Genomic DNA, 27794 nt, shown 5'->3' on the forward strand with positions numbered 1-27794 from the left:
AAGAAAACCCCTTAAAAACTCACTGTATCGATCAGCGGATTGTTTTATTCAATTGACAAAACAGTAGTCTTTTTGAACAAACACCTCCGAAAAAAACTTCCGGAATGAATTGGAGACATCTCCTGGCCACAAACTGTAAAACGTAAGTGCTTGTTTAAAATCGGTCAAACAAAAAGCAAGACTGATGATTTATAAAGGTTTATGAATGGAGAAATACATGTTGAAAATCTAATGGAGGACTATTTACTGCTATTCCTTGATCATATGATCATATTTAGGCCTAAAACAAATTCATGTTTTGACTTCTCTAGTGTGATAGGATTCATAGGAACACTATCACAGATAGATCCCGACTCAAGCCCTTACATATATAAACACTGATTCAGAAATTCATGGTTCTCTTTCCTCTTTGCAATGCTGAGCCATGTTTTATGTTGTGAAATACGTTTTATGCTATGTTTTAGGTGTTAATTGGAATCAATACTGTAAATACATGTCAACAGTAGAGCCCACTATTTTAGTTAGGCTATTTGTGTGTTCCACATGTGCAGATGTTACAGTATTGCATATGTGTTCAGGTTTACACTTGAATTCGGTGTGCATATTCAACTGCAAATTATAAATGAGCAAATTTACCCATCTGTGTTGTAATTCTCAAATTACAAAACCATCACAATCGCAGACGTCTGTATTGAATGGACAGAGACATGGGTCACTCATATATAACGGCTTGAATAACCAAAAAACGGACGTTCAAATGAGGTCTTTGTATTCAGTTGTCTATGCAATACAAGTAGTGCAACCCTTTGGATGTCACTGTAGTACGCTACAAAGTTTACTTAAAAACAATGTTGAAGACAATAACATTTCTACAAGGCACTATAATGAAGACACGTTGGGGTACAAAAGTTACTTATGGAAAGAATTTATTTAGTAAAAAAGAACAAGTACATTTGGCCCAAACACATAAACGCATAAAAGTTCCTATAAATGAATTATTGTCACAGATTTGTATTTATTATTAACCATTAAATCATTCAAGCATTATGTAATTAACATGGTGGTAATCTTCCCTTTAAGACTGTAGCGTATAGGTGCAAATATATTTTAGAATCACAAAACGTCTTTTAGTCCTTCATGAATAAGTATCATTAAAGATGAATCAACAGATTTTGTATAGGACATAAAACAGTTGCAGTATTCACAGCAGTTGTTGACGTCAAATCTGTTCATCAAGTAGACGGTCCAGAATTTGCTCACACATATACAGGCATCGCGGAACATGGAAAAAGCCTAAAGAATATATATATATATATGTTAATTAAAACTGTACAAGTTTAAATACAAATTAATTTTACTTTAATTTCTTACCTTTGAAAGGGCCTCCTTTAAAATCCAGTGCAACTTTTCCTTCTTGTGTCAAATAACCAAACCACTCTCCATTCTCAGGATCTGAAAACTGGATGAAGACAACAAGAAAAGTAAGTTAAAGTACTGATTCTATTGCATGGACTAAATCTGTCTACATGAAATCAAAGATGTCATCATACATGAAGATACATGCCCCTGTTTAATTAACTAAACGGTTCATATTGTGGATTAAGTGCCACTACCGGTAACTTACATGGCTGAAGGTGTAGTTGTAAACAGCAGAGAATCGCTCCAACAGGGCAGAGTCTTTGGTTTGGCTGTAGGCCATCAAATATGCAATGAGTGCCTCACAGTGTGGCCACCACAGTTTCATACTCCACTCCAGCTGATCAGTGACAACAGACAGAGATATTTGAAGAAGTAGTTAAACATATTACAAAGCACAACAATATCAGGGTGTAGATTCACAATCTTGTCCTGCACATTCCTGTATTTGTATTTATCGGCAAATGGCAAAGAAACTTGAATTTGTGTCGGCTATGCCCAATAAGTTGACTGTTTTCTCTAAACCTGCTGTCAGTGTACCTGTGTGGGACAATAACCATCCACATCCAGGAAGTAAAGAAGCCCCCCATGCTCCTTATCCCAGCCAGCCAGAAAAGGCACTTCCATGAACTTGTCCACAGCTGTCTGTTGTAGGGCCTGGTCCCCATGCAGCCCTCCATATTGAAACAGGAACCAGCCTGCTTCCAGGGCATGGCCTTTGCCAGAAGGTGGTAGGAGATAAGGATAGAGGAAACCTCTAAAATGTTAGCGAAAGCATGCTGTGGATAAATCACTCCAAATAAATGTTGAACTTGCTTTGTTAACCTGGGTTCTGCAATCGGCCCTGGCAACCTGGAAGTTCTTTTCCTTCCGTGGTGACGCTTTCCAAGATGGCTGTGCCACCTCTCTGTACAAACATAGGGAAAGTTATGAACACTTTTTTTTTTTTTACTCATCCTGACCAGTAAGCACGAGTATGAATGTTGACGAATCTATTCCAATACCTGGACATGCTGCAATATCTGTTTCACGCACCAATCTCCAACCTCCCTGTACTTTTCCGCCACTTCCTGTCCCCGCTCCTCTGTGAGCTGTTGCACCAGGCACAGCAGCATCATGGGAACAGCCATGCTGTTGACAGGTGTGTCTCCAGGCAACTGAGGCCTCCCCAGGCCGGATGAATCTACCCGTACCCAATGAATCAGCTGGCTCATCATCTGTTCAGCCTCTGCCTGGCAACAAGAGAGAAAGAATAGCCAATCAGAAAAAAGAAAGCAACAATGTTAATTATTACTCCTCTATTATTAATCATAAGAAACTGAGCCATAATTGACTTTTTAAAACACAGTCTATCTTTTATTATTACGTACAGTCCAGTTGTATTTATATTCAGGTAAAGGTAAGTTTGACAAGAAAAGTAAGATTTGTGATGTTTTGTAATAGTCTTGTTACCTGCATGTCTTTATCCTCAGTGACCCTGCTTAGCTCGTCCATGGCCATGATGTAGAAACACTCACTGAAGATGGTGCGCTGTACCTTCACTGGCTTGCCATCCCTAGTCAGGCAGAAGGCACACTTCCAGGGGTTGCTGCTACTGGGAACTCGAGCGAAGCGCTGCAAAAACATCCCTCCTGTTAAGAGGCAAACATTACCAAAATGATTCATTCATTCGCATGATTAACAGCACCAAATTGCTAACATATTAATATTTTGGCGTGTGTTTTCAAGGCAAAAACAGCACTTTCTCTGAATGATACGCTGTCAGCATGTTTTCTTCCACATCACTTAAATGGCCTAAATGAGCCTTAATGTTTGCTAGGAAGCCAGGTGATGATAATGTGACACACTCGTCAGCTAAATCATCAACTTCAAATAGAAGATAAATGGCCTTGTCTGTCCCTCGTGAAATAAAGATAGTTACTTAGTAGTCCTAAAGTTTAATGACCCTTAACCAGCAGAGAGGTAAGATAATTGCTCTGATGCCTTGATTTCCTTGCTTATGTGGATGTTTACTGTGTGTGTGTCATCTGCCTCAACAAGTTCTCAGTGAAAAGGGTCTAATCCAGAACCCACGCATATTCAGCATTCTACACATGCACAACACAAACCAGATTTGGCAGCCTCTAGGATTTCAGGCTTGCAAAATCGTTCCATGGTCCGGTACAGGCGACAATACATCCACACCTGCAAAGAAAGAAGCTACTTCAAGAATCCACAAAAGAAATGTACTTTCACAGTAAGTTCCTTGAAGTATTTTACAAGAACACAGCACTTTTTGAGATGCTGGGATCACTTACTTGTCTCCCTTGCAACCAAACATACTTCAGTTCATCATAGATCTTTCCCTCTTTCCCTAGACATGTGAAAAATCCACTAGAAAGAAAAGTTTGTCAGTAGGTAGGTTGAGAATGTGGTGGTGGTGTTTGGGGGTCATTTGCCTGCAATAGTTTCAATATATTGCCACTGATTCCTCTCACATGCAAAAATATTTTTTATACTTTTTATAATTGTTAACTTTTTTGAAAAACGTTTAACATCTCACCCATATTGTGTGTCATGAGAATATTTCAACCAGAAGTCCACCACTCTGTCCAACTCAGTACGTATCTGTACCCGATACTGTTTTAACTTGGTGGACATCGCTCCTTCACCGCATACAGTAAAACAGATCTCGAATTAGGACTTTGATCCTTTGATATCATCATAAAAAATAATTTTCCAAGCTTCATGTCAACCAACTGTACAATGATAAACTATAGCATCTTTTATTAACGCGTATAGTTCAGACAATCGGGTCCAAAATGCACAAGAGATGAGGAAGTATGAGAATCCGCTTACCTCTGCCCGTAACCTATTTAACTAGTTATTTACTTTATTTTCTCAAGGCAGCGAACTACGACAGAACCTTTCAGGAGATAATGTGACACCCTGTATAATCCTTCAAGTCTTCATGTTTTTGAACACAGCAAAATCTTCGACGAGATGAAATTTGTAAATGGCTCATCATATGACCGTGAGACTGCCAATAGGAGAAAATATGCTAATCTAAGCACGTTCAGAGTCATGTGAACGCCAGACAGCTTCCGTGGAAGCGTTACAAAATAAAAGACCTTGCGCAAAGAACAGACTGTACAAGCCTGTTGTATTCTTTGCAAAACCACATCTAATAGTAACATGATCCAGCAGTAACCCGTACGTCATTGCATTGAGGGAAATCACAAGCAAGATAACTATACATTTTTTAACTATGCAGGCTGAGATTGGGGAATTCTGTTGAGCATTCTGAAAATAATGTTATGGCTTTGAAACAAGCAAGACAAACTTATTATCTCTGCTTCATTAAATAGTAATTTCTAAACATTAATTTCCACATTCATATAGCTAAACAAGTAGTTGTCTCAATTTTTAAAATTTATTTTTCAATAAAACTTGAGCAAGAGAATGTGTAAATGCCAAACCTTATGAGAAAGACCTAGAGAAACAGAGACAGAAAAACCAGAAATTACAACAAATACCGTCAATGGCAATACACAGTACAATGTCCACAGCAAAAAAAGAGTTCCTTCATTTCCTGGCATGTAAAAATGTAGCACACTGAACATAGTCTGAGCAATAACTAAATTCTGACCTACTGCTGGTTGCCTGCACACCGTGTATCAAAACATGGTAATTGCAATTAATTGCCAACGGTTAACTGTTGATCCAGACTGTAAAAGGTATTTCCATTGCTGGATCAATTTTGGTCCATGTGTAAATGTTCACGATTAGAAAAAATTAACAGACCGGGCGGACTCATCTTTTAAACTTTGCCGGGTGTATGACTTTACACACACTACATGTGTCTTTGACCTGCACACAAACAAATGTCACTTTCAGTTTTTGTACAAGTTAAAGGAAGACATTTAGAAGAAGTTAAGAGAGGAAAACATGTTACGTCATGTCAACACAAATTGTAACCGACAGATTCAGTCATTTTGCTCAGAGTCCTCTGTGCTCGTATGAGAGATTGTGGCCTTTTGGAATGCCGTGTGGATCTTCCTCAGGTTCTGACGGACTCTTACAAACTCCAACAGGTGGGCTTCCTCCTGCTGCTGTTCCTCCTGTTGCTTCTCTCTCTAGGGAGGTGAGGATAACTCAGTCATGCCATCCCAACAGTGAAAACTATTCAAAAAGCGATTTTTCTCAACATCTGTATATTCAGGGATTGAAATGGCCCACAACTCTTGGGAGGTGCCCTAAAATGTCTTCATCATGAATATTTATGAACACATTTTAGGGCACCTCCCAAGAGTGGGTAATTTCTTAATATTAACCGACCTGATATTCACTCTTGTAATTCAAGCACTACTGACATGTTTTACGAAAATGACAATGATTTTGCGGGCCACACCCCACTCCCCCTTCATTTCGAACCCTGTCTATATTGACAAAACAGAGCTGGCAGATGTGGCCTGGCGTTTCTCCGCTCTACCTCCAGGTGTTTCTGCTGCCGTTTGAGGAGCACCTCCTCCAGAGGAGTCCTGGCCTGCTCCCCCTCCTCCTTCTGGGTCTGCTCTCTCTTCCTCCTCTCCAGGACCTGGTGCAGCTCCGGCTTGCTGCTCAGGCCCAGACCCCTGGGCCCATAGGAGGACAAGCACACAGCCAGGGTTAGACGGGGGCTTTCAGTCTTGTGTGTCACAGTGTTATCTCTGGAGGTTCTTCGTTACTGACTCAGGGTCCAGGTACACAGACTAAGATAGGATAGGATCAGATAGAGGGGCAACACAAACAGATCATTTACAGTACTTTGTGGAGGACTTGTAAAGAGAATATTTTACCATTCAGCTACACGCTAATACCGTTATAATGCATTTTATAATTATTACCTCAGCATTAAAATAAATACACCAGCCAAATGTCATTACAACATGCAATATTGACCATTAGTTTTTTTCTTTTACAAAATACAAGTTAGAAACGTGTAGAACAATTTCCTCCAAAACTAGAATAAAAACTGTCAATATCGATCAAAAGTCCCTGAAAGCTGTTCCAATCACTGAGTGATTGATTAAATTACTGAGTGATTGAATCAGTGATTGATTGAAGCTGTACAGAGTCATATCAGGAGTGCATCTGTTGCTTCGGGTCAATCATTGTCAGTGTAAATATCGCTTTACTGTGGTCCTCGCTCCCAGTGGCCCAGAAAGAAGCGGAGCACCACAAGGAAAAAAAAGAGGGTGTACTGTTGCAGCCAATGTGAGAGCACCAGCCAGAGAGAGACGCTCATCCATTTTTGATGAAACAAGCACAGGAGAAGAGAGACTGGGGTGAAAGGTAATGTAGCTGTGCTTTTCAAGGATGGTCAGATACTGTCCTTCCACAAAGCCAGGATCACAGAATGATCCCGTCATTCCAGGAATAAAAAACACACACTTGTTCTCTCCTCATGTAAAGTGCACTCATTCCGTCAATGCAGCGTGCAGTAATTCTACACACAAAATATGTGACACACCGAAAAGGCGTTGTCTATTTATGGCTGCTTATATCTCTGTTTCCTTTGGCTGTGTCCCTGCAGTGGGTGTGCTCAGTGTTGGTGTCTATGGTGCCTACTTCTTGTGGGCCAGCAGCAGTTCTTTATGAAGCTCCTGGTGTGTCCTGGAGTTCTTCAGGGGATTGGTCTGTCCAGGGAGGTTCTCCACAGAGCTGCTACGCTTGAACTCCCCTCTGACTCCGTTGTCTAGGAAACACACACACACACACGTACACACAAGCATACACAACGCACATGCATACACACACATGCATACACAAAAGGGGTTCTTACACACACACACACGCACGTGCACACGCACACACGGGCACACACACAGTGTAGACTTGATGATGGTTCAATGATGTTACATGAATGTAACGCATAGTAACATTCCCCCCCCAAAAAATGGAATGTCACTTTGGATAAAAGCACCTGCTAAATTAACACAATTAAAAATGTGAATCAACACACAAACATCTGCGTTTGTGACATCCACGTCCCCAGGCCCCACGGCCTCTGCGTTTGTGACATCCACGTCCCCAGGCCCCACGGCCTCTGCGCTGGTGCTCTGACCTCGGTTATGTTGGAGACTCTGTGGATGGGGGCTATGGAGGGTCCGGCTCCGGAGGCCGAGGTTTGGGGTCCTCGGGGGCGGCAGGGGATAGGTGGGCGCGTGGTGACTGTTGCTAGGAGACGGGCCGCTCTTTGACATTGTGGGCTGGGGTATCGGGTCAGCGGTTCTCAGGGTGTGGGCGGAGTTGTGGGCGGAGTTGTGGGCGGAGTCTTGCGTGGCGGCGGCGGCGGCTCTCAGGGCACAAACGGGAACGATGGAGGACAGCACCTGAGACTGGGCCCTCAGCCACAGCTCCTGCTGCATGCTGGGAACCTGCATGGTGGGGGAGGGGGAAGGGGGTTGCAGAGGGGAGGGGGGACGTAGGTGATGACAAGTCGATGCAGAGAGGACCGACAGATTGAAATGAAAGAGGGGCGGTGAGCGAGGTAGCTGGAAAGAGATAGGAGAAAGGGTATCACTAAAGTGGGGATGTATAATTAATCATCTGCTGGGTATGTGGATCGCTCATTGAAACGGGTGGTTACGGACAGGGGAAACAGCGGTGGTGACAGAGATTCGATAACAAAACTGTCATCTGACTGCTGAAATAGAACGAGAGAAGAGGAAAGAGAGAGCGAATGCCTGAGATCAAAATCTAGACAGTTTGGAACAGGTAATTGCTTAAGAAATATACACAGCAGGTATTCAATGATGACCATCATTTCCACCACATCACGACAGAGTCAGTGTAATCAATTCAAAGGACAATTACTACAGTACAGTGGCGATTTTAGACAGTTTTTAGGGGTGCTCAAGCACCCCGACATTTCCTCTCTAATAATAAAAAAATAAAAATGATTATTTTGTATTATCATTTAATGCTAGTAGTTCATGAAGAAAGGAGCATCCTTAGTTTTTTCATTCATTTAATATTTTGCACAGTAAATAAATGTATCAATTGTTATCCAGTGAAATTAGGGATTTATTTGCAAGGGGGTTTTACAGTTTTGCAAGGCACTATATCCAGGTCACATTCTCATTGGGGGCTGAGCACCCCTAAAAGTCTGATCCTAGAATCGCCCCTGCTACAGTATCAGTTGTTCAGAACGTACACATCAGTCGTTTAGTACCAATTAATGAATCATGACAAAACAAAGTTTTGGAAAGAATAGCTTTTCAATGCAAAATTATTTGCTTTATCCGCATTTACTTGCCTTCAAATACACCCTCATAGTATTATAATTTACTTCATAAGAGTCATTTCACATGACACCACAAGAACAATAAGTTATTATAAAGTTATGAAGACACTTTTTACAAGGAAGATAACAATCATTGCCACCTACCTGTGCTGCGTTTCATGTATTCGCCCTTGTCTGCAAACAGAATGCATCACCCTTGGTTGACAGCGATACAGGCAGCGATACTACCGAGTGTGATGAGCTGTTCGTTACCTGAGAGGACCGAACGTCCCACTCTCATTTACGGACCTGCGTGCATGTAATTCTGGAAATCTACCACACGGGGCACTACTTCACCACTTTAGTATATAGTGAATTCATACTGTCTGACTGACATGACCCGTTATAGATTAGTGACACAAATTTAGAAAAAGCATTTGGCGACAAATGCTCGTTTGTCGGTTCATTCTCCTCTAGGCTAGCAACACACCGAGATAAGATCATTATTATTATTCTCACACAGACAAATACACTTCAAATTAAATGTTTATTTATTGCCACAAGAATACTCATACATTTTAGTAAGAAAATCAAAATAAAATGTGTTTTATAGAGTAGCCTCATTTGTTTTCTCATCATCGTTAGCCTACAAGAACACAATACCGTAACACATTGTAAAAACAAGACTTTGACAATGCCTGCAAGTAAGATCACAAAGGAGTACGTGGAAAAATTAAAGACCTTGAAAAAAAAAGAAGACTTAATTATAACAGGTATAACACAAACAAAGCCAAATCTTCAGAATATTAAAAGTTCTGTCCTTAACCTTTAACAGTGAAACGTTCTTAAACTGAGACTAGTTCCACAAATCTTGTGGAGCAAATCCCATTTGCAAAATAAACCCTGATTGAACGTGGATTTAAAACTTTGCCTTGGCAATGAATTCATACTATAATGCATAATGATGTCCAACTTGTTTAATGTATCTAACATTGAAACATTACCGACATTTTAGTATTACTGTATTGTACCCTGAGCATGACTTCTATCACACTACTGTAAATCATGAAAGGTCCTAGAATGTTATCCATTCAACATTTATGTGACTAGCAGTGGAATGAAAGGGACACAGGATCAGCATTTTTTTTTTGGCACAATGTCACCGCAGGAATGAAGACAAGATGGAGGAAAATATACACATGGGAGAAAGAAAGGAAATGAGAAAGTGATGAATGAATGAATGACCCTGGTCCCTAAATTGAGAATATGCACCCAAACTCCAACAAAGTCAGTGATTTGTATTGGATCAGTATGTTAACATGGAATAAATTGCATGTCAAAGGTCAGAACCAAGAAAGCTTTAGGAGTATAACGAATCCAAAGGACATTTTGACACAAATTACTGTTCATAAACTAGTCTCCAAATCACATAAGGAAAGCAATCTCTAGTTCTTTATAATTAAACACAGAATAAGAACTGGCCAATCACCTATCACCAGGAAGTTGACTAACCAGTGGGGGTGCTTTTTTTTTTTCTTCCCCTTTTCTTTTTTTAAACCAGGAGACCAGCTTGTGGACAACACCCATAAGTATGCAGAACATTTCACAGAACCCTACACCATATAAAACTAAAAGCATTTTAAATTCTATTGTCATGAAAAAATATTATATTCTTTATACACAAGCTCAGTTGAATTGTGCTGTGATTTGCTGCCAAGTCTTCAGCTGATAATACCGTCTAGAACACAAGGTCGGAAGCTCACAAATGCTTAAATCTAATGTTTAAAACAACAGTTTCCCTCATTTGATATTGTACTCCTATTCTGCAGGCCATGGAGCAAATTTCAATTAAAATGCATTTTATAGAAACAGGTCTTACGGTACACTTTGTACCTTCTGCTCCTTATTATAAATCAGTTACTGAGTGAGCTGGTTAAATTAGTATCATAAAGCCATTCTATGATGTCAAATTATATCATACCTAAGGATTCTCTAGATAAGGTCACTCTCCAAAACGAGTATAAATCGTGACTATGATCTATTAGGTCTGCTTGAGTTACAACAGCTAAAACCAGTGTTTCTGGACCTTCAAATTATTTCCATTTGCTCAAAATTAACACAAGGGAACCAAGCAGGGGTAAAACTAAATTTTGCATCAGAGTTATGGATTCACCGACTGCCATCCTCTAACCCTGTGTGTGGTGGTTCCGGTCTTGAAAAGGATTTAACAGAACAAATGAGCGATGGATGAGTTCCCCGACACCAATGAAACAGCAATGACGGACTTTTAAAGCTACAGTACAACTATTCCAGGAAACTTAATTTAAACCGGAAGCAGCAAACACAGGGGTCCTTTAATACCTAGACAACCACCCCAGCCAAACTCCTCCCACCACACCACAAGAACCATCGTTCAGAGTTCCAGTGGTACAACAGTTGGTTCTCCAAGACTTCCTGATTCTAAGCTGATTCTTGCCGTCTAGCCAGAGATTAAAGACACACAGTAGTAACTATTTTGGATCCAAACAGACATTTTGGAGATAATTCACATTGTGTTGTGATTCTACACTAGACCTAGGATGGTGAAGTAGCAGAGCGTAAGTACAGTATCAAAGTTCAAGATCAAGTTCAGATCAAGAAAGGTTTTAATGTCACCTATATCCACCACGACCATACTTCACATAAGATATGTCAATATTTTGACAAGTAATAATAGCAAGGTAATAATCACACTAAAGATGTCTGATTCTTTCTTAGGAGGAAGCCAGGGATGGCATTGTGGGTCAGTAGTTTAGGCAGAAGACAGGTCACACACTCAAGCTAGGGAACCATTTTGTGGCAATAAGATTGTCAGACCTTCAGTGTCCATGCAAAACACACTGTTCAAAAAAAATACCACCACCATGCATGCAAAGACCTCCATGCCCATAACCAAACCACACTCACCACACTCCCCCCCCCCCCCCCCCACTACCCATTAATAAACATTACAAATATAGAACTATATTAGGCTTTGAACGTTACATGTTGAACATTTAGCTAATCTACGTTAGAATGGGATTGCGTGCCAAGTGAAAACAATGTGTGCCTGTATGTATGTTTTCCCTTTCAAACAAGGTAATGCTGTACTGGCAGGTGAGGTTTCAGGGCACTGCCAGGGTACAGTGATTTGCATGTCTTTGAGAGTGTTTCCGACTTCCTACAGGAAATGACATCATGTACAGTGGGCCTAGTGAGTGCTTGTGCCACTGATAGCAACTAACACAATGGATTGGATGTTTTTTTCCCCTCTCCCTGAAATATCAACTACACCTCAAACTAGAATCACATATCCACACACTATAAAGTATTTAAAAGAATGGGTTGTCTGAATCCATGTTTTTTTTTTTACATTAATACAGTACCTAACCAACAACAGTGTTAACATTGTGACAAGGTGAAAATTCCCACCAACAGTAGACATAACAGACATGTGAACACTCCAATCCATTGAGTTACAGATCAGTGACTAACCGCACAGGGCTTGAAGTCAGTACCTCACTCGTCTCAAATGCCTTGCATATAATAAAATGTGGGGAGCTTTCACAAAGACATGGATGAAGCTGACAGAGGCAGTTAGCGAGGTGGAGGGGTGGACAGGTGGGGTGGGGCAGCGTTGTGGGGAGAGAGGGGAGCGGCGGCGTCGTGGGTCATTTGAAGGCCGACTGCAGCTCCTTAAAAGCAGCTTGTCTCACTTTCCTGTCCTCTGCCTGTTTCTTCTTCTCCTCCTGCTCCTGACGGATCTCCGCCTCAAAGCGACTGCCCTCGTTTATGGCCTGGACCTACGGAAAGATAGGTACGGACTTTTAGCAAGAGGAACAGGGGGTTTCAACAGTAGACTGTGGGTGAATCAAACAAACTACAACATGAGCCATTGAAGCTTCAGGTTGAGCCAGTAAACAGCCACAGGTAGGCACGTTCCCAGTAGCAGAAAGACCCCCCCAGGGGTGTGGACTCACTTTGGCTTCAAAGAAGGTCTTGGCTCCTTTCACTCCCTCTGTGGAGACGTCGATCTCAGACAGGCGAGCCAGAACACTGAGCCCACTGTCCTCAGGCAACTCGCCCGCTGCCGCCTTCCGGAAGATCAGCAGGAACTGAGAGGAGGAAAAAAAAATAGCGGGAGAGAGAGGTAAGAATGTAAATGCGGCATACATCCTGGACACCTGCTGCATGTGTCTGAAACGGATATCTTTCAATTCTTTGTGCTAAAGTTTGAGTTCTATATTTTACCATTCAAGTTCTACATTCTACAGTTAGTTCTAAATTTGACTGTCAGTTCTACATTCTACACCATGCTATGGCTTAGCCTGTAGAGGACTCTCTCGTATGGGCCCTCTCCTCCCCTCCCAGTCTTACCTCCCTGAAGCTAAGCTTGTTGTCCAGATCCTCGTCCACCTCCTTGATCATGTTCTTCAGTCCCAGGTGGGTCTGAGGAGCACCCAGCTTCTCCATCATCAGCTTCAGCTCCATCAGGTCGATGAAGCCATCCCTCCCAGCGTCGTACCTGAACACATTTACATTAAATTTAGTCATTTAGCAGACACTCTTATCTTACAGTAAGTACAGGGACGTTCCCCCCGAGGCAAGTAGGGTGAAGTTCCTTACCCAAGGACAAAACATCATTTGGCATGGCCGGAAATCAAACTGGCAACCTTCTGACTACTAGCCCGATTCCCAAACCACTTAGCCACCTGACTCCCCTGAACACAAACAGGGATGGTTAGCCTCCTAGCTGTTAAAATTTCATCACCTAACACTGATCCATGTATGTGAGCGACATGGGAGAGTTGACCATCTGAGCATTATACGGCTTTGTTTCTACTGTAGCTAGTTCTCAAGAGTGGTGTTAGGGATTGGGGTGTAGTACCACAGGTGACCACAAAGGGGAGTAAGAGGATTGTACAGTTAGAACTAGGAAGCCCTCGTTTGTTAACCTGTATTGCCGCTTCCCCCTCAGGATAATGCAGTTTTCTTATCCGTAGTTCTCAATACGTTTTACCAATATTCTTACCAAGTGACATATTTTCAGCCAATTTGCATTACCTAAATAGCAAGAGTTTTTTTTAAAAATGTTTATGGCTTCATGGGAAAGTTACAGAGAGAAAGGAAATGTATGGGAGAGAGGGAAAGACATGTCAAAACGTCTATAGCTGGAATCGAACCCTGGGTTGCTGTTTTAGGGCCTCAGCCCGTATGGTACGCGCTCTACCCAGTGAGCGCTATAATACAGTTTTTTAGGAAGTTCTTCGTTGAATATCCCTAATCCTTGAAGAAAAGATTATCCAGTTTCTGGAATGGGCGCAGCTTATCTGTGCTGGTTGGTCATATCTCAACTGGCGCTGGAATTATCATCCTGACACTTGAGTCTGTGCTGGTGGCGGCCTGCCAGATGTATCCAAATCAGTGAGACTAGTGTTCGCCCTGAAGGGTTTGGAGGACTGCTGAGGTCAGGTTTGAGCGTCACAGTCATGCTACGGTCCACTCCAGGGCAGAGAGAAATGCAAGAGAGAAAGAGCGAGCGAGGGAGAGAAAGAGCAAGCGAGGGAGAGAGAGAGCGAGCGAGGGAGAGAGAAAAGCGAGCGAGAGGGAGGATTTTTGTAGATTGGTAAGAAGGAGACATGGTGTGCCTTCATCACGGTGGCCAAAGCAAAACACACACACACACACACACACCAGTCTGTCACACTGCCAGAGAAAACACACACACACAGTTGACCAAGGTGGGGGAGGTAGTGGTCTGAGCAATGCGAAAGTGTTGAATTTGATCAACGCAAATAAAACATTATTTCCTGTCATACACCCACCCACCACTTTCTTACAAAGCCATAAAACAAACACCTGCAGTCCCCCTCATCCTAACCTGAACCCTGAGCTTTGAACATACATCACCGTGACTCCTAACCTGAACCCTGAGCTTTGAACATACATCACTGTGACTCCTAACCTGAACCCTGAGCTTTGAACATACATCACTGTGACTCCTAACCTGAACCCTGAGCTTTGAACATACATCACTGTGACTCCTAACCTGAACCCTGAGCTTTGAACATACATCACTGTGACTCCTAACCTGAACCCTGAGCTTTGAACATACATCACTGTGACTCCTAACCTGAACCCTGAGCTTTGAACATACATCACTGTGACTCCTAACCTGAACCCTGAGCTTTGAACATACATCACTGTGACTCCTAACCTGAACCCTGAGCTTTGAACATACATCACTGTGACTCCTAACCTGAACCCTGAGCTTTGAACATACATCACTGTGACTCCTAACCTGAACCCTGAGCTTTGAACATACATCACTGTGACTCCTAACCTGAACCCTGAGCTTTGAACATATCACTGTGACTCCTAACCTGAACCCTGAGCTTTGAACATACATCACTGTGACTCCTAACCTGAACCCTGAGCTTTGAACATATCACTGTGACTCCTAACCTGAACCCTGAGCTTTGAACATATCACTGTGACTCCTAACCTGAACCCTGAGCTTTGAACATATCACTGTGACTCCTAACCTGAACCCTGAGCTTTGAACATACATCACTGTGACTCCTAACCTGAACCCTGAGCTTTGAACATATCACTGTGACTCCTAACCTGAACCCTGAGCTTTGAACATATCACTGTGACTCCTAACCTGAACCCTGAGCTTTGAACATACATCACTGTGACTCCTAACCTGAACCCTGAGCTTTGAACATATCACTGTGACTCCTAACCTGAACCCTGAGCTTTGAACATATCACTGTGACTCCTAACCTGAACCCTGAGCTTTGAACATAAATCACTGTGACTCCTAACCTGAACCCTGAGCTTTGAACATACATCACTGTGACTCCTAACCTGAACCCTGAGCTTTGAACATACATCACTGTGACTCCTAACCTGAACCCTGAGCTTTGAACATACATCACTGTGACTCCTAACCTGAACCCTGAGCTTTTAACATACATCACTGTGACTCCTAACCTGAACCCTGAGCTTTGAACATACATCATTGTGACTCCTAACCTGAACCCTGAGCTTTGAACATACATCACTGTGACTCCTAACCTGAACCCTGAGCTTTGAACATACATCACTGTGACTCCTAACCTGAACCCTGAGCTTTTAACATACATCACTGTGACTCCTAACCTGAACCCTGAGCTTTTAACATACATCACCGTGACTCCTAACCTTTCTACCAAGGGCTGCGTCAGACCAGAGCAAAGGCTGATTGAGGAAATAGATAAGAGATAAGTCATACTGCTGCAAGACTCAGACAGACGTGGTTTCCTCGAGTCATGAGCACATCAACTTCTTTCCAGAAAGTGTAAAAAAAAAAAAAAGGGAAGTTAGATGTAGAGAGTTATAAGACAAAATGTGGGCGATAAGTCAGTCAGAATGAGGGTGGAGTTCGTTTAGAGACAAAGAGAGAGAGAGAGGGAAAAGAAGTGAAGTGGACTGAGCATGGAGTGAAAGTGTCCTGAGCCAGGCAGCAAGACAAAGGAGGGAGTTATCCCCGGTCCAATGGGAGCTGGCAGTGTTTATCTGTGTAGGCAGGCTGGCATGGACAGAGCCCTGCTCACACAGGCCCCAGGACGGACACAGGGGACCCAGAGGAGGGGGGTCTGGGTCCGGCTAGGGCAACTCTGGGCTCCTGCCAAGGCAGAGTGGAGCTGTGTGTGTGTGTGCGTGTATATGAGGGGAGTGTGAGGCACACAAGGTTGACAGTGGTGTGTGTGTGTGCGGGAGTGTGTGTGTGTGTGATGTGGTGTCATGGGAATGATGACAGTGCCGGTAAATGCACCTGAACCAGGGAATGAAACTCAGAAGGAACCAAAGAATACCAGCCCACTCACGAATGAGGAAGTACTGTGACCAACCAAAAGGGCCGGCTTCCTGTTTGCTCCATTGTGTCTGCAACCACTTCCACTTTCTCCAGTCTCTTGCTCTCCAACGGCAACGGTAGTCATGGCAACGGGTACCTTTTATTGTGGACCATGGCTGGCGGTCTGGGGTGAGGCGCACACACACACACACACACACACACACACACACACACACACACACACACACACACACACACACACACACACACACACACACACACACACACACACACACACACACACACACACACACACACACACACACACACTATAGCTTTCCAAACCCACTAACTACACATCCAGAATAGTAATTTAGGAGCTGCTGTATCTCTCTTTTTGGCAAACTAAACCTCTTTTCATCCATTGTTAGATTCTAGCCCACAATGCAGCAGTAGCCGTGCCAGCACGGACTTATGAGGGAGAGACAGAGACCAATCAGACACAGAGACTAAAACAGAGACCAATCAGAGACAGAGACTAAAACAGAGACCAATCAGACAGTTGTATCTCCCACATTCAGTAATGGTGACATGTCCCAGACTTCTCAAACAATAAACTTTGATTAAAATACAACTTTTCTTCGTTGTTATTATTATTATTTTTTTCTTACTTAACCTTTTGCTTGCTTAACTTCACGTTAGCAACTGCAAAGGCTTACACACTGACGGACGATGAGCACCTGAAGCCAGGGTTGTAGTTTGGTATTTCTAAGGTTTAGACTCCACTTTTGTATTGGATTTCAAATACATTTTAGTGGTTAACCAATAGGGTGGTTACCGGAATGGGAATGTATGTCGAAGTAGAACTTACAGGGTATAATGACTCAGTCTAAGGGTTATGAAAGACAGAGAGAGACAGAGAGAGATAGACAGAGACAGACAGAGAGAGAGAGAGCACAAACCGTTCACTACTGCAGTCTGAAACAGACATGGTTCAGTGAAACCTGTCATCTTTCTCAGCTCAATTTTTTGGCCAATCTAAATGAGGTCAGAATCCGAGGGGGACCGATCAATCTGTACAGAACCGTGTTCCTGACTGCTCATAGATCGGCACTGCGACAAGCTAGCGGGAGAGCACCAATGTTGCGTTGAATTAGATCTCTGGATGTCCAGATTAGGTCTCACGACCTGGATGATGTTTCAAAATGGATCCTGTAAAGGATTTTTTAAAGCAGAGGGCATGGTTTCAAGTAATCTGTCTTCATCTGTGCCCTTTCACCTCATAGACCCTCGCTCATGTTGACCTTTTTCTCCATTCTCCCTCCCCTCCTCTCTCTCCCCCTCTCATCTGGACAATCTTCACGACACAGGAAACATTCAGCACATTCTGTTACTCCGTGAAGGGTGGCCCCTGCTAAACGTAAACACTCACTTAGCATGCCTCCCTCCAGAGACTGCTACCCCAGCCCAGCGAGGATAGGACATCTTCAGGCTGAGAGAGCGGGTTCTAGCACGTGTCCAAACCTCCTATAGCTCTGCTGAAGAGACATACACAAATGCCTGACTTCCTTTCATGCCAATGCTTGTTTCGGCAAGCGGATTGTTTATGTCTAGACGAGAGCCCAGTTTTAGGCTAACGGTGATTCATACAACACGTTAGGATCTCGGTACAGGAACAACCGATGGAAATGTGCTTTGATCAGCGTGCTTTCAAAGGCAAGTTTCAGTGCTGAGCAGCCAAGCTGCGAAACGTGTTGTTTTAGGGTAACAAAAACAAGGGATGGACTTTCCCTGACTTCAGAAGGGATGTGGAGTTCTCTTCCCTATGGGGACTAAGGTCAACAGGAGATCTCAATATCGTCTGAACTTCAGCCCCTTCAAGTACTTCTTCAAATAGAACTTGGAACAGGGCTTTTTGCCTGTGCAAGCACACACACAGCCAGACAAGTTTAATATAGTCTTTGACCAGGTAGCAAAGCTCTCCTTTTTGCCGATGTCTACAACACTTTCCAGCTGCAAATCAAACCTTGTCTGAACTTATTGAAATATAGTAATGATCTACTATTTTGGTCATGGCTTGTTCCTAGCCATAAGGAAGTGCAAATTGACATCACTTCCTTAGAGATTTTTCTGGCATCCATAGAGGCAGGAGGTGAAATAATCTCCGTATTTGGTAAGAACAGACTCCACTGCTGAACCGGGGTAAAAACAGGCTCACCGACATATCTCAAGAGGCTCAAAACTAGACATGGATGAAAATTAAGGATCAAGTTCAAAAAGCCTTTGGGTTTTATCTTAGTTCAGTGGAGTCATTCGTTGTCTCTACATTCCAGTTCTCCTCAAGTCACATACACGATAGACCAAAAGACTGCCTTGGTAGACTATATACAAAAGCAGAGATATAAAAATCATGGAACAAACCTGTTTGACTTAGAGGGGAATCACACACACACTATGAATAAATGATGAGGTATATTGAAGCGAGTTTTGGAAGGACACGTGTGTGGTGGCCCCATGTGAAGTGTGTGCATGTCTGGAATTAAATGTGTGTGTGTGTGTGTGTGTCAGCAGCGCTAATGAGCTGTGTAAAGTGTGTGTGTGTGTGTGTGTGGGGGGGTCTTGTCCCAGCTGTGTGGGGCAGACGGGCTGTCAGGGAGCCCACGGTAATCAGGTCTGGCTGCTGTCTTACAAGGCTGCTCCCCTCTGTCTGAGGGAGATCTGACAGCTGAGCCAGTCAGTGAGAGAGACTATCCAGAGATACCACATCCACACACCAGACACAGAGAGACTATCCAGAGATACCACGTCCACACACCAGACACAGAGACAGACCATCCAGAGATACCACGTCCACACACCAGACACAGAGACAGACCATCCAGAGATACCACGTCCACACACCAGACACAGAGACAGACCATCCAGAGATACCACGTCCACACACCAGACACAGAGAGACTATCCAGAGATACCACGTCCACACACCAGACACAGAGACAGACCATCCAGAGATACCACGTCCACACACCAGACACAGAGACAGACCATCCAGAGATACCACGTCCACACACCAGACACAGAGACAGACCATCCAGAGATACCACGTCCACACACCAGACACAGACCATCCAGAGATACCACGTCCACACACCAGTGGCCTAAATTCTAAATGAAGCTCAACAGTAACACATTGTGTAAAACTTCACTTAAACCCATGCTTGTAGTAGTTAAACAAACCACCCTGTATTGTGCTGGATATAAACTTCCCAACGACTTCATTAAGCCTTACAGAAAAGAAAAAAAGTATTCAAATGCAGGCATATTTAACTGACTGTCAAAGTCATCCATGCACAGAATAACGTATGTGAAGTCAAATTCTAACTATGCAACTCAGTTGTACAGCATGTACATTGCTGTGAGTGCCGAGTTGCAAAGAGAGATTTCCATTAAAATGAAGATCACAGTTAGGTGGCCTCGATAGTAAAGGACGACCTCTGTACTCAGCCAAACTAGGCCACGCGCTCTCTAGAGCCTACTGTGACTCGCCAACAGTAGCAGTGGCAGATTAACTATGCATACAAAAGAAACGACCAACACTAAATATAAATCCGCAGGTCCAGGCTTTGCAGGTCCAGGCTTTGCAGGTCCAGGCTTTTCAGGTCCAGGCTTTGCAGGTCCAGGCTTCCCTCAACACTGTAAGTGTTCATCCATCCCCTCTGAGTGCAACACTCAAGCGTGGCTTACTACCCACAAGCCTCCTGGCCACGCCCTCTTTCCCCTCTTCTCTCAGCCAATCTCCTCGTGCCCCGGGGCTTAAGCCCTGTTGCTAGGCAACAGATAACTGGAGCAGGCCCGGGCATGGGGAAAGCCCTGGTCGAAAAACGTGCTACTCTACACTAGCACGGTTATGACAAGCTGCGCACGCGACGCGTTACGCGCCCAACTGATCAGACACACCGAGTGAATGACAATGAGTGTGTTTGTCACAGACAGATGAAGTAAGGAGGTTGGAAGTGTGTGTGAGAGTGTGAGTGAGAGAGAGAGGAGGGGGCAAGGAGGGCGATGTTATGGCACAATAATGAATAATAGCATTTAGCTCAAGACAGTGTGTGAGGAGATGACATCATTTGGGAAGCAGATTTCATTTGTCATGCGACTGGCTGCTAACAGCTGTAAACAAACATAGCAAAACATAGAGAACCTTAAAGCCTCCAGACCTGCTAGAGATTATCAACACAAAGCACAAACCACTGCTCTAAAGCTCCACCAACTGAGGATAATCAACAACAGCAGAAGGAAACTGACAAGTTGACGAAAATGTATTTAATTGTATTAAAACATACACGAGTAAGCGAACGGCTGAACTGTGAGGGGACCATCTTTACGTGACCTAGTGGAAGAGCCCAGTTGACAGAGCTCTGACGTTCCTCTAGTGCTCAGCCCTGGGGCTGCCAAGTAGGCCGTGAGCTCCACATGCCAACACACAGACAAGCTTTCAGCTCTCCACACGACATCATCGCGCTCTCCCAAGACACCATCCCCAGACAGACACCCGCCTGTACACTTGGGATGAGATCTGCTCGATGACAAGTCACCAAAACCTCCCTTTTGTTGCTTCTCACCCGAGGTTGAACCGGATGCCTTGGAAACAGACGTCAGAGCAGAGTCCCCCCCCACACGGCTCTCTGTGGGGACTCCATGACAAGAGAAGGGAGTCCAAGTGCTGGATGGGAACCCGGGCTTCGGGTGCAGGGGTGGGTCTTGTGGGCTGGGTCAACGCCGTGGGAAACTGAGGGGCTCTGCTTTGGCCTCCGCACAGCAGCTGCTTCTGAGGGAGCCGGAGTGAAACAGGCCTTCCCTCAGCCTGGCTCCAGTCTAGTGTGAAATGGAGCTGCAAGCAAACACAGCTTCGGAGCAAGTGGTCTTTCTGGTCTGAAATGTTGACCTAGATGGCTCTCCAATCAAGTCCTTTCTGTTTCAATCGTCACCTAAAAAGTAGCCCAAATCCTCCTATCAGACAAGCAAAGCCAGATCTTAAAAACAGAGAAGGTAAATAGCCTGAATTATCCATTTAGAATGTAAGTCAATACCAGTAAGGCAGCAACTGTAGGTGGAGATATCCTGCCCAGAGCTGCAGGATCAGGGTGAAGTCTAACCTCTCCTCTTTGATCTTTACCTGGGGCGGTGCAGTATTGATTTTCATGGTGCCTTTGTCTCTCTATCCCCTGTAATCCATTCCCTGTCCATGCAGAAAAGGCTTGAAAACCATTTGATGTGATTTCGTAGAGATGAGAAGAAGCTCGCAAGCCATCTTTGCACTTCGAAAGGAATTATATCAAAAGACATTGAGACCCATTTACTCAGGTAATAGATAACTCATTTTGGCCTCAGATGCTCTTTACAGGATGTGTAATGGTGGACTGAGTGATCCCTAGGCAATACAAACAGTCCATGGATAGCGGTTGATCATTAGCCTAAGTAAAAATAACATGGCATTCCTAAGGGTTCATAAGACTGACTTTGAAACGTGGACTTTGACAGTTGCATTCTATTTCAGTCTTCCAGGGCAGGTTTCCAGGGCAGTTTCTCATTCAGTTGATAAGGGCTGTGGGTTAAATTAAGGAGGAAATTATCTGACCCAAGACCAGCTCTTGCACACAAATTCAACCTTCCAGAGATTTTACAACAGGACACGTCTGACCACCAATCAGAAGGCTGTTTGACAGAGCAGTTCCTGGTTCTGAGAGACACTGCCCTCACAGCTGTGACTTGTTCACGGGAGAGTCCATTTGAGCCCCGGAGTGAGATCTACGTTTGTTTGGACGATAACTAGGAATGGTGCATTCCTCTCCTGGATGGATGGGATTAGGGGACCAGGTGACTAATCGGTTGCTCTTAAGCATTGCGATTGGATCAGCCCAACGAGACAGATTGAGAGAGTGGATATTTTTAACTGTGGTAGCATGGTGCTAGCTGGGCTTGGGGGAGTCAAGGGAACAGTGGGCTGTATGTGTGTGCGTTTGGTGGGAGAGAGGGGCAGGGTGGGAACACATGAGTGTGGGAAACTGATTTACATTTCTTGGCCGTGGAGAGGCTAAGGGCTTATGCAGACCTGGCCACCATGATGTTTTTGTTGTTGTTAGAAGGCATTTGTGCCACGAACAAAGATTTCAGGTACATGTTACTGTGTGTGGTGGCAGGAGGGGGGATTATGGTGAAGAGATAGCATACATAAAGTAACCATATTAGGTAGCGGACAGGCTAATCATCTAATCTCTTTCATCTAACCTCATTATAAGGGGTAAGGGGATCCCACCAGCCAGTAGCCCCCCCAGAGAAGCCAGTAAGCCAGTCTGTCTCAGATGTGGGCCCAGCAGGCGACAGAACCCCATTATACAGACCTAAAGTTAACGTCACTGTCAGTTATATGAAATCCCTTGTGACAGGAGTCCCCCAAGGAAGAAAAGGAGCGAAAGATCTACTGCCAGCACTAAGGGTCATTAAACAGAGTCATTGGAGGGCGTGTGCTCTGATCCAGCATGAGAGACTGTCCAATAACGACAGCTCAAATGAAAGGTGGTTGCATTTGTAGGCAGACTCTTCCTTGACTCTGACCAATGAAACTCTGTCAGAACTCTAAAATGTAGATCCTTAAACACCTGCTGTACTTGTTACATGCAGCATTTGCGAGTTGCTTTGGATGAAAGCGTCTACTAAATTAATAATTTCATGTGGACAGTCATCTGTAGAGTAGGCGTACCTTCAGCTTCACTATGACCCATGACTGATCAGTTTTACGAGCGGTTATGGCCACACAGTCCAGTGACCTTACAGGAAAATGGTCTACCTAGTCTACCTAGCTTCTCCTTTCAGGGTGTGACGTGTTGTCAGTTTATCATCTCTGGCACTCCCTCCTCCACAGAAAACTGGACTAATCAAATGCTAACTTTCCCCCTCAGCGTCCTCTCTTTGTTATAGTAGTACACAGCTAGCCTAGCATGTAGCACTTTTTACCACATGCCAACCTCATCCCCATCCCTTATCAACCAGACCAGTCTAGCAGACTCGCCTGCCTCACGTCTCGTCTGCCTCGTGTCGCTCTGCACGCTCCTTGTCTGCCTTTATCTCCTCTGCTGGACAGAGAGCTTATGCTATCTCGCTAGCGGATGGCCAAGCCTTACCCTGGTAATCCCCCACCGATGCAGGATGTGGGAGGGAGGGAGGGAGCGAGCAGGGGCTATGGGCCAGGCTGAGGCCTAGCAGAGGCAAGCAGGTCGAGTGGTAAGGACTGCACTTTGACCTGTGGAGCTGATTAGCTGCACTGGTTGCCGTGCAGTGGTTGCCGTTCGGTATCAAGACAACGGGACGCTGCGTGAGCTATGGTGCATCAGGTTACAGTGGAGTGTGTGTGTGTGTGTGTGTGTGAGTGTGTATGGTAGAGGAGGTATGTGGAAGTGACGGGTCATTCTCGTAAAAGCCTATCGAAGACAGTAATAATGACGTTAAGCATGCCATGAACAAAACCAGTAAGAGGTTCTCCAGGAATTCCCGCACTGTACATAATGACAGCAAGCCATGGATCAAGAAGCACATGGTTCGGTCAGCTATCACACAGTGCACAATTACGGTCTGCAATTATGTGGTTTTCTACAGCAGACATACAATCCAGGGTGTTGCCTTCACCTGATAGTGAGAGAAAGATAAGCTTTGTTTTGTTGAAAGCTCTCGGAGTCGGTTTTGCAACAACAGTCAGGGACGTCTTCTCCGTCTCCAATGGTGACCTAAGGCTGTAGGAAAGCACAGCCATTTTACGAGACTGAGATGAAAGAGAGGACCTGATATAAATCACCTGTCTTACAACGCTGTAGGCTAGGTTGTAAAGAACACAGGAGGTGTGCCTGGACTGCATGCTAATGACAAAGGCTTTGTGTACACTTACACGATAAACTAGTCAGGTCATCATATAAAATAAGAATTTATAATTTCATTATGTATGCATTTGTATACATGTTATCATATAATTTATACTTTGTAATAAAGGATAGTAAATAATTTTCAAGGACAATAAATGTGACAGGAACCATTTTTAAAAGGGTGTAATTATGGTTGTGACTAATGAAAACAATGTTTCCTGCACAGACGGCTCGATGAATGAAAGTACGTTTTACAGTCAGACGTACTGAGCGTATTTAAACACAAAGAGCCTTTGTGTCAGTCAAGCGCAGGTACTGGCAACCTTGCCTCAGACGATACACAGTCAAATTCAGAGGTTTTTTAAAGGAACTGCATATCCGTAGGCTATCGTGTTAAAAGCTGGGGGGAGTCGGATCGATTCCCGGCTGTGCCAAATGACGTTGTGTCCTTGGGCAAGGCACTTCACACTACTTGCCTCGGGGGGAATGTCCCTGTACTTACTGTAAGTCGCTCTGGATAAGAGCGTCTGCTAAATGACTAAATGTAAAAGCTGAGGTTTTTGTAAAAGGCTCTTGCAACTTGCCATCGCAAACCTCCAACGCATGAGGCTTGTTTATGCGGTCCTTCATGCCAAGGACAATAGTGCAGAATGCAGACCAGAGGTGCCGTTAAAAAAAAAAAAAAAAAAAAAAACTGTGACAATCACATACTATTTTCAGCAACCTTGTCCACACTGACAACAGACAGTGTATGGCAGACATGCTATTGATTAGAGATCACACACACACACACACACGCACGCACACGAGAGGATGACAGGAAATCATACAGAATCAGACCAATTGCTCAATGGTGGCTGCAAAGAACACTATAATAAGGTGTAGTGTACACAAGGCTAGCAGGTTGATGCCTCAGACTTGAGGAGAACTTCCTGCCAGGACAGGTATGTGTGGTTGAGGCTGTGACACACACTAAAAACCTGTTTGGAAGACAATGATTTCCAAGAAAGGTGTGAAGGGAAATGAGGAGCCGGCGATTTGTCTTTATATTTTATCAGACGTTTTTTTCCAACGCGATGAAAAAATTCCCATATAATGAGTGTAGTAGACAATCAAGGACAAGAAGTGGAAAGTTTTCATGTGCACCTGAGAAGAGGAAATATCCCATGAGATCACACATGCGCCACTAAATTCACAAGTGGACGATATTAGAAACAAATCTAAAATGAATACAGAAACGCCCAGAGGCATAATGAACACAATTGTTCCATTTCAGTACTCAAGTCTGTTAGCGGTTGCTCACTCGACAAAGACCCTCTGTGTTTAGGGAGGCGGCATGGGGAAGCAGAACTCACCAAGGAGGGTGGGATGTCCCGCCTCACCCCAGGCACCCCCAGCCCGCCCCCAGGCACCCCCAGCCCGCCCCCAGGCACCCCCAGCCCGCCCCCAGGCACCCCCAGCCCGCCCCCAGGCACCCCCAGCCCGCCCCCAGGCACCCCCAGCCCGCCCCCAGGCACCCCCAGCCCGCCCAACACCCCACTCCCTTGAGTGCTTCCTCTCTGAAACCAGAAAGTGTGTTTCACCAGGCTTGTGCTGCCAGCTCCAGCTCCGCCAAGGGCTTTTTGGGCAACGACCGACGGGATGTCTATGACAAAGAGCCCTCCTCTCCCTCGGGCCCCTGCATTTCAGCTCTCTGCTGGACATTTGTGTTTTGTTCAGTTGGAATTAGTCGGACACGATTGGCACGGCCACAACAGTATCCACACTGCAACAGTGTGAGCTGAAAAGGACTTGAGATGAGTCAGGACCTCTTGGGTAGGCAGTTAGAGGGGGGGGGGGGGTTGAAAGAGGAAGACAGAAAAAGACAGCCACTGAACAGCAATGTGGCAGGTTGTGTAAGATTACAAGTCAATACAGGTTTCACACAGTACAAGTTAAAGAACATGCTTTGTCTAAAACTACTGCATCATTCAAGTACAGTGTAAAAGATGAAGAAGAGGTCAGACAAGAGGAATGGAAGAGAGGGGTAGGCTTGTTGGGTGGGGCTGGGCAACACTGATAAGCTATGTTCACTTCTGTTCACTACTGAAGACTTCAAGAGCTCATAGGCAGGAGGGCTATAAATACATATCACACATTTACTGTAGTGCAATGACGTGATTTCCTGTCATCTCGACTTCATACAAGTCTTTAGACTATCGAGGCCTGACCAGCCCCTTCTACTCATCTCTCCAGAACACATGCTGAAAAGCCAACTAACTAGGTTGAAATTCTAAGAGGCGGTTGAAGGATGACAAGCCTGAAGCCAGGATGAACCAATGAGGTATGCCATCAGCTGACATTAAGGCAGCGTGATGGGTGTGTGCGGGCACTCACTGTTTAAACATCTTCTCCATATCTTTGATCTGCTTCCTGGAGAATTCCTTGAACTCGGTGTAAGGGTTGAAGACCTTCATGCTAGGCTGATGGTGCTCGCCCACTCCGTCATTCAGTTCCCCCCGCCGCTGAAGCTTAGCTCCCAACTCAGAGTCCGCGCTCGCAGTGCTCGGTTTCTCCGCTCCGTTCTCGTGTGTACAATCAACGGCCACCGGCTCCTCCGCCCCGTCCTCTATCTGCAGCCGACGGCTGAGTTTCGATGACAGCTCGTCTGTGGCCATGTTAAAGTTGATTTGAAAGGAAAACGTAGGCTACCTAACTACAAGCCGAATAAAACAGCGTGAGCGCATACACAACGGCAATAACTGCGGTCCATAAGCATCCGTCAGTGCGCGGATGGATTTATTTATATGCAACTAGCGTAGAGATGCCCGAATGCGAATTATCCACTTGACAAAAATGCCAGTCAGACCAGAATCCACTTACAAACAGAAATAAAGCGCGAATGTATGTAGCCTAGACTTCAGCAGGTCCAGTGACTGTGGTACGCACGAATATCTCCACTGTGTAGCTACTCTGCGTGGTTCATTAGCTTGTCTACGTAACATTCCGAAGTCACCCCGCCTTTTAAAGGGACGCGAGTGGTGGTCAAACACTAGTCTTATGGTTCGACGTCATCAAACAGTGGGTACTGAAGGGTTAGCCTATTGCAAATGCTTCAGATATGGGTCAGACTTTGCAATTCACATACTGTTTTCCTTTATTTCCCACATTAATTGGGCCATATAATTAACGCCATGAGGTAGACAAGTAAACAAGTGAAATAAATCTAATTAATCTATTTTGGAAAAATATTATAATTGGTTTTATTCAGTATTCTGTTAAACGATTATGTACACAGTAAGCCTGCACTCTGACACAAAATCAGACTGTATCGTGTCGGCTAGGCTATTTCATTTCACACACCTGTCGTCAATTTGCC

General features: G+C 44.4%; 2 protein-coding genes and 1 long non-coding RNA gene across 3 annotated transcripts; 1 reads left to right on the forward strand and 2 right to left on the reverse strand.

Moving 5' to 3' along the window:
- The first annotated feature begins 2 nt into the window (after nucleotides 1-2).
- On the forward strand, nucleotides 3-3170 carry LOC146252560 (uncharacterized). Its single transcript, XR_014732062.1, has 3 exons — nucleotides 3-142; nucleotides 1450-1481; nucleotides 2889-3170. It is a non-coding gene; the product is annotated as an uncharacterized LOC146252560 (long non-coding RNA).
- On the reverse strand, nucleotides 916-4432 carry renbp (renin binding protein). The gene is made up of 11 exons (XM_084680202.1): nucleotides 4255-4432; nucleotides 3959-4061; nucleotides 3714-3789; nucleotides 3525-3600; nucleotides 2869-3047; nucleotides 2421-2648; nucleotides 2242-2323; nucleotides 1957-2132; nucleotides 1625-1756; nucleotides 1372-1459; nucleotides 916-1293 (listed from the first exon to the last, which is right to left on the reverse strand). Exons 2-11 carry the CDS (start codon nucleotides 4054-4056, stop codon nucleotides 1220-1222), a joined length of 1209 nt encoding a protein of 402 aa, XP_084536328.1. The 5' UTR covers nucleotides 4057-4061; nucleotides 4255-4432; the 3' UTR covers nucleotides 916-1219.
- Nucleotides 4433-9195: 4763 nt separating this feature from the next.
- On the reverse strand, nucleotides 9196-27444 carry efhd2 (EF-hand domain family, member D2). Its single transcript, XM_084681130.1, has 4 exons — nucleotides 26813-27444; nucleotides 13058-13205; nucleotides 12661-12795; nucleotides 9196-12483 (listed from the first exon to the last, which is right to left on the reverse strand). Exons 1-4 carry the CDS (start codon nucleotides 27091-27093, stop codon nucleotides 12352-12354), a joined length of 696 nt encoding a protein of 231 aa, XP_084537256.1. The 5' UTR covers nucleotides 27094-27444; the 3' UTR covers nucleotides 9196-12351.
- Nucleotides 27445-27794: the final 350 nt, after the last annotated feature.

This window comes from Hypomesus nipponensis, chromosome 18 (assembly GCF_054491055.1).
Source record: "Hypomesus nipponensis isolate SF chromosome 18, ASM5449105v1, whole genome shotgun sequence".
In the NCBI taxonomy this organism is placed as follows: Eukaryota; Metazoa; Chordata; class Actinopteri; order Osmeriformes; family Osmeridae; genus Hypomesus; species Hypomesus nipponensis.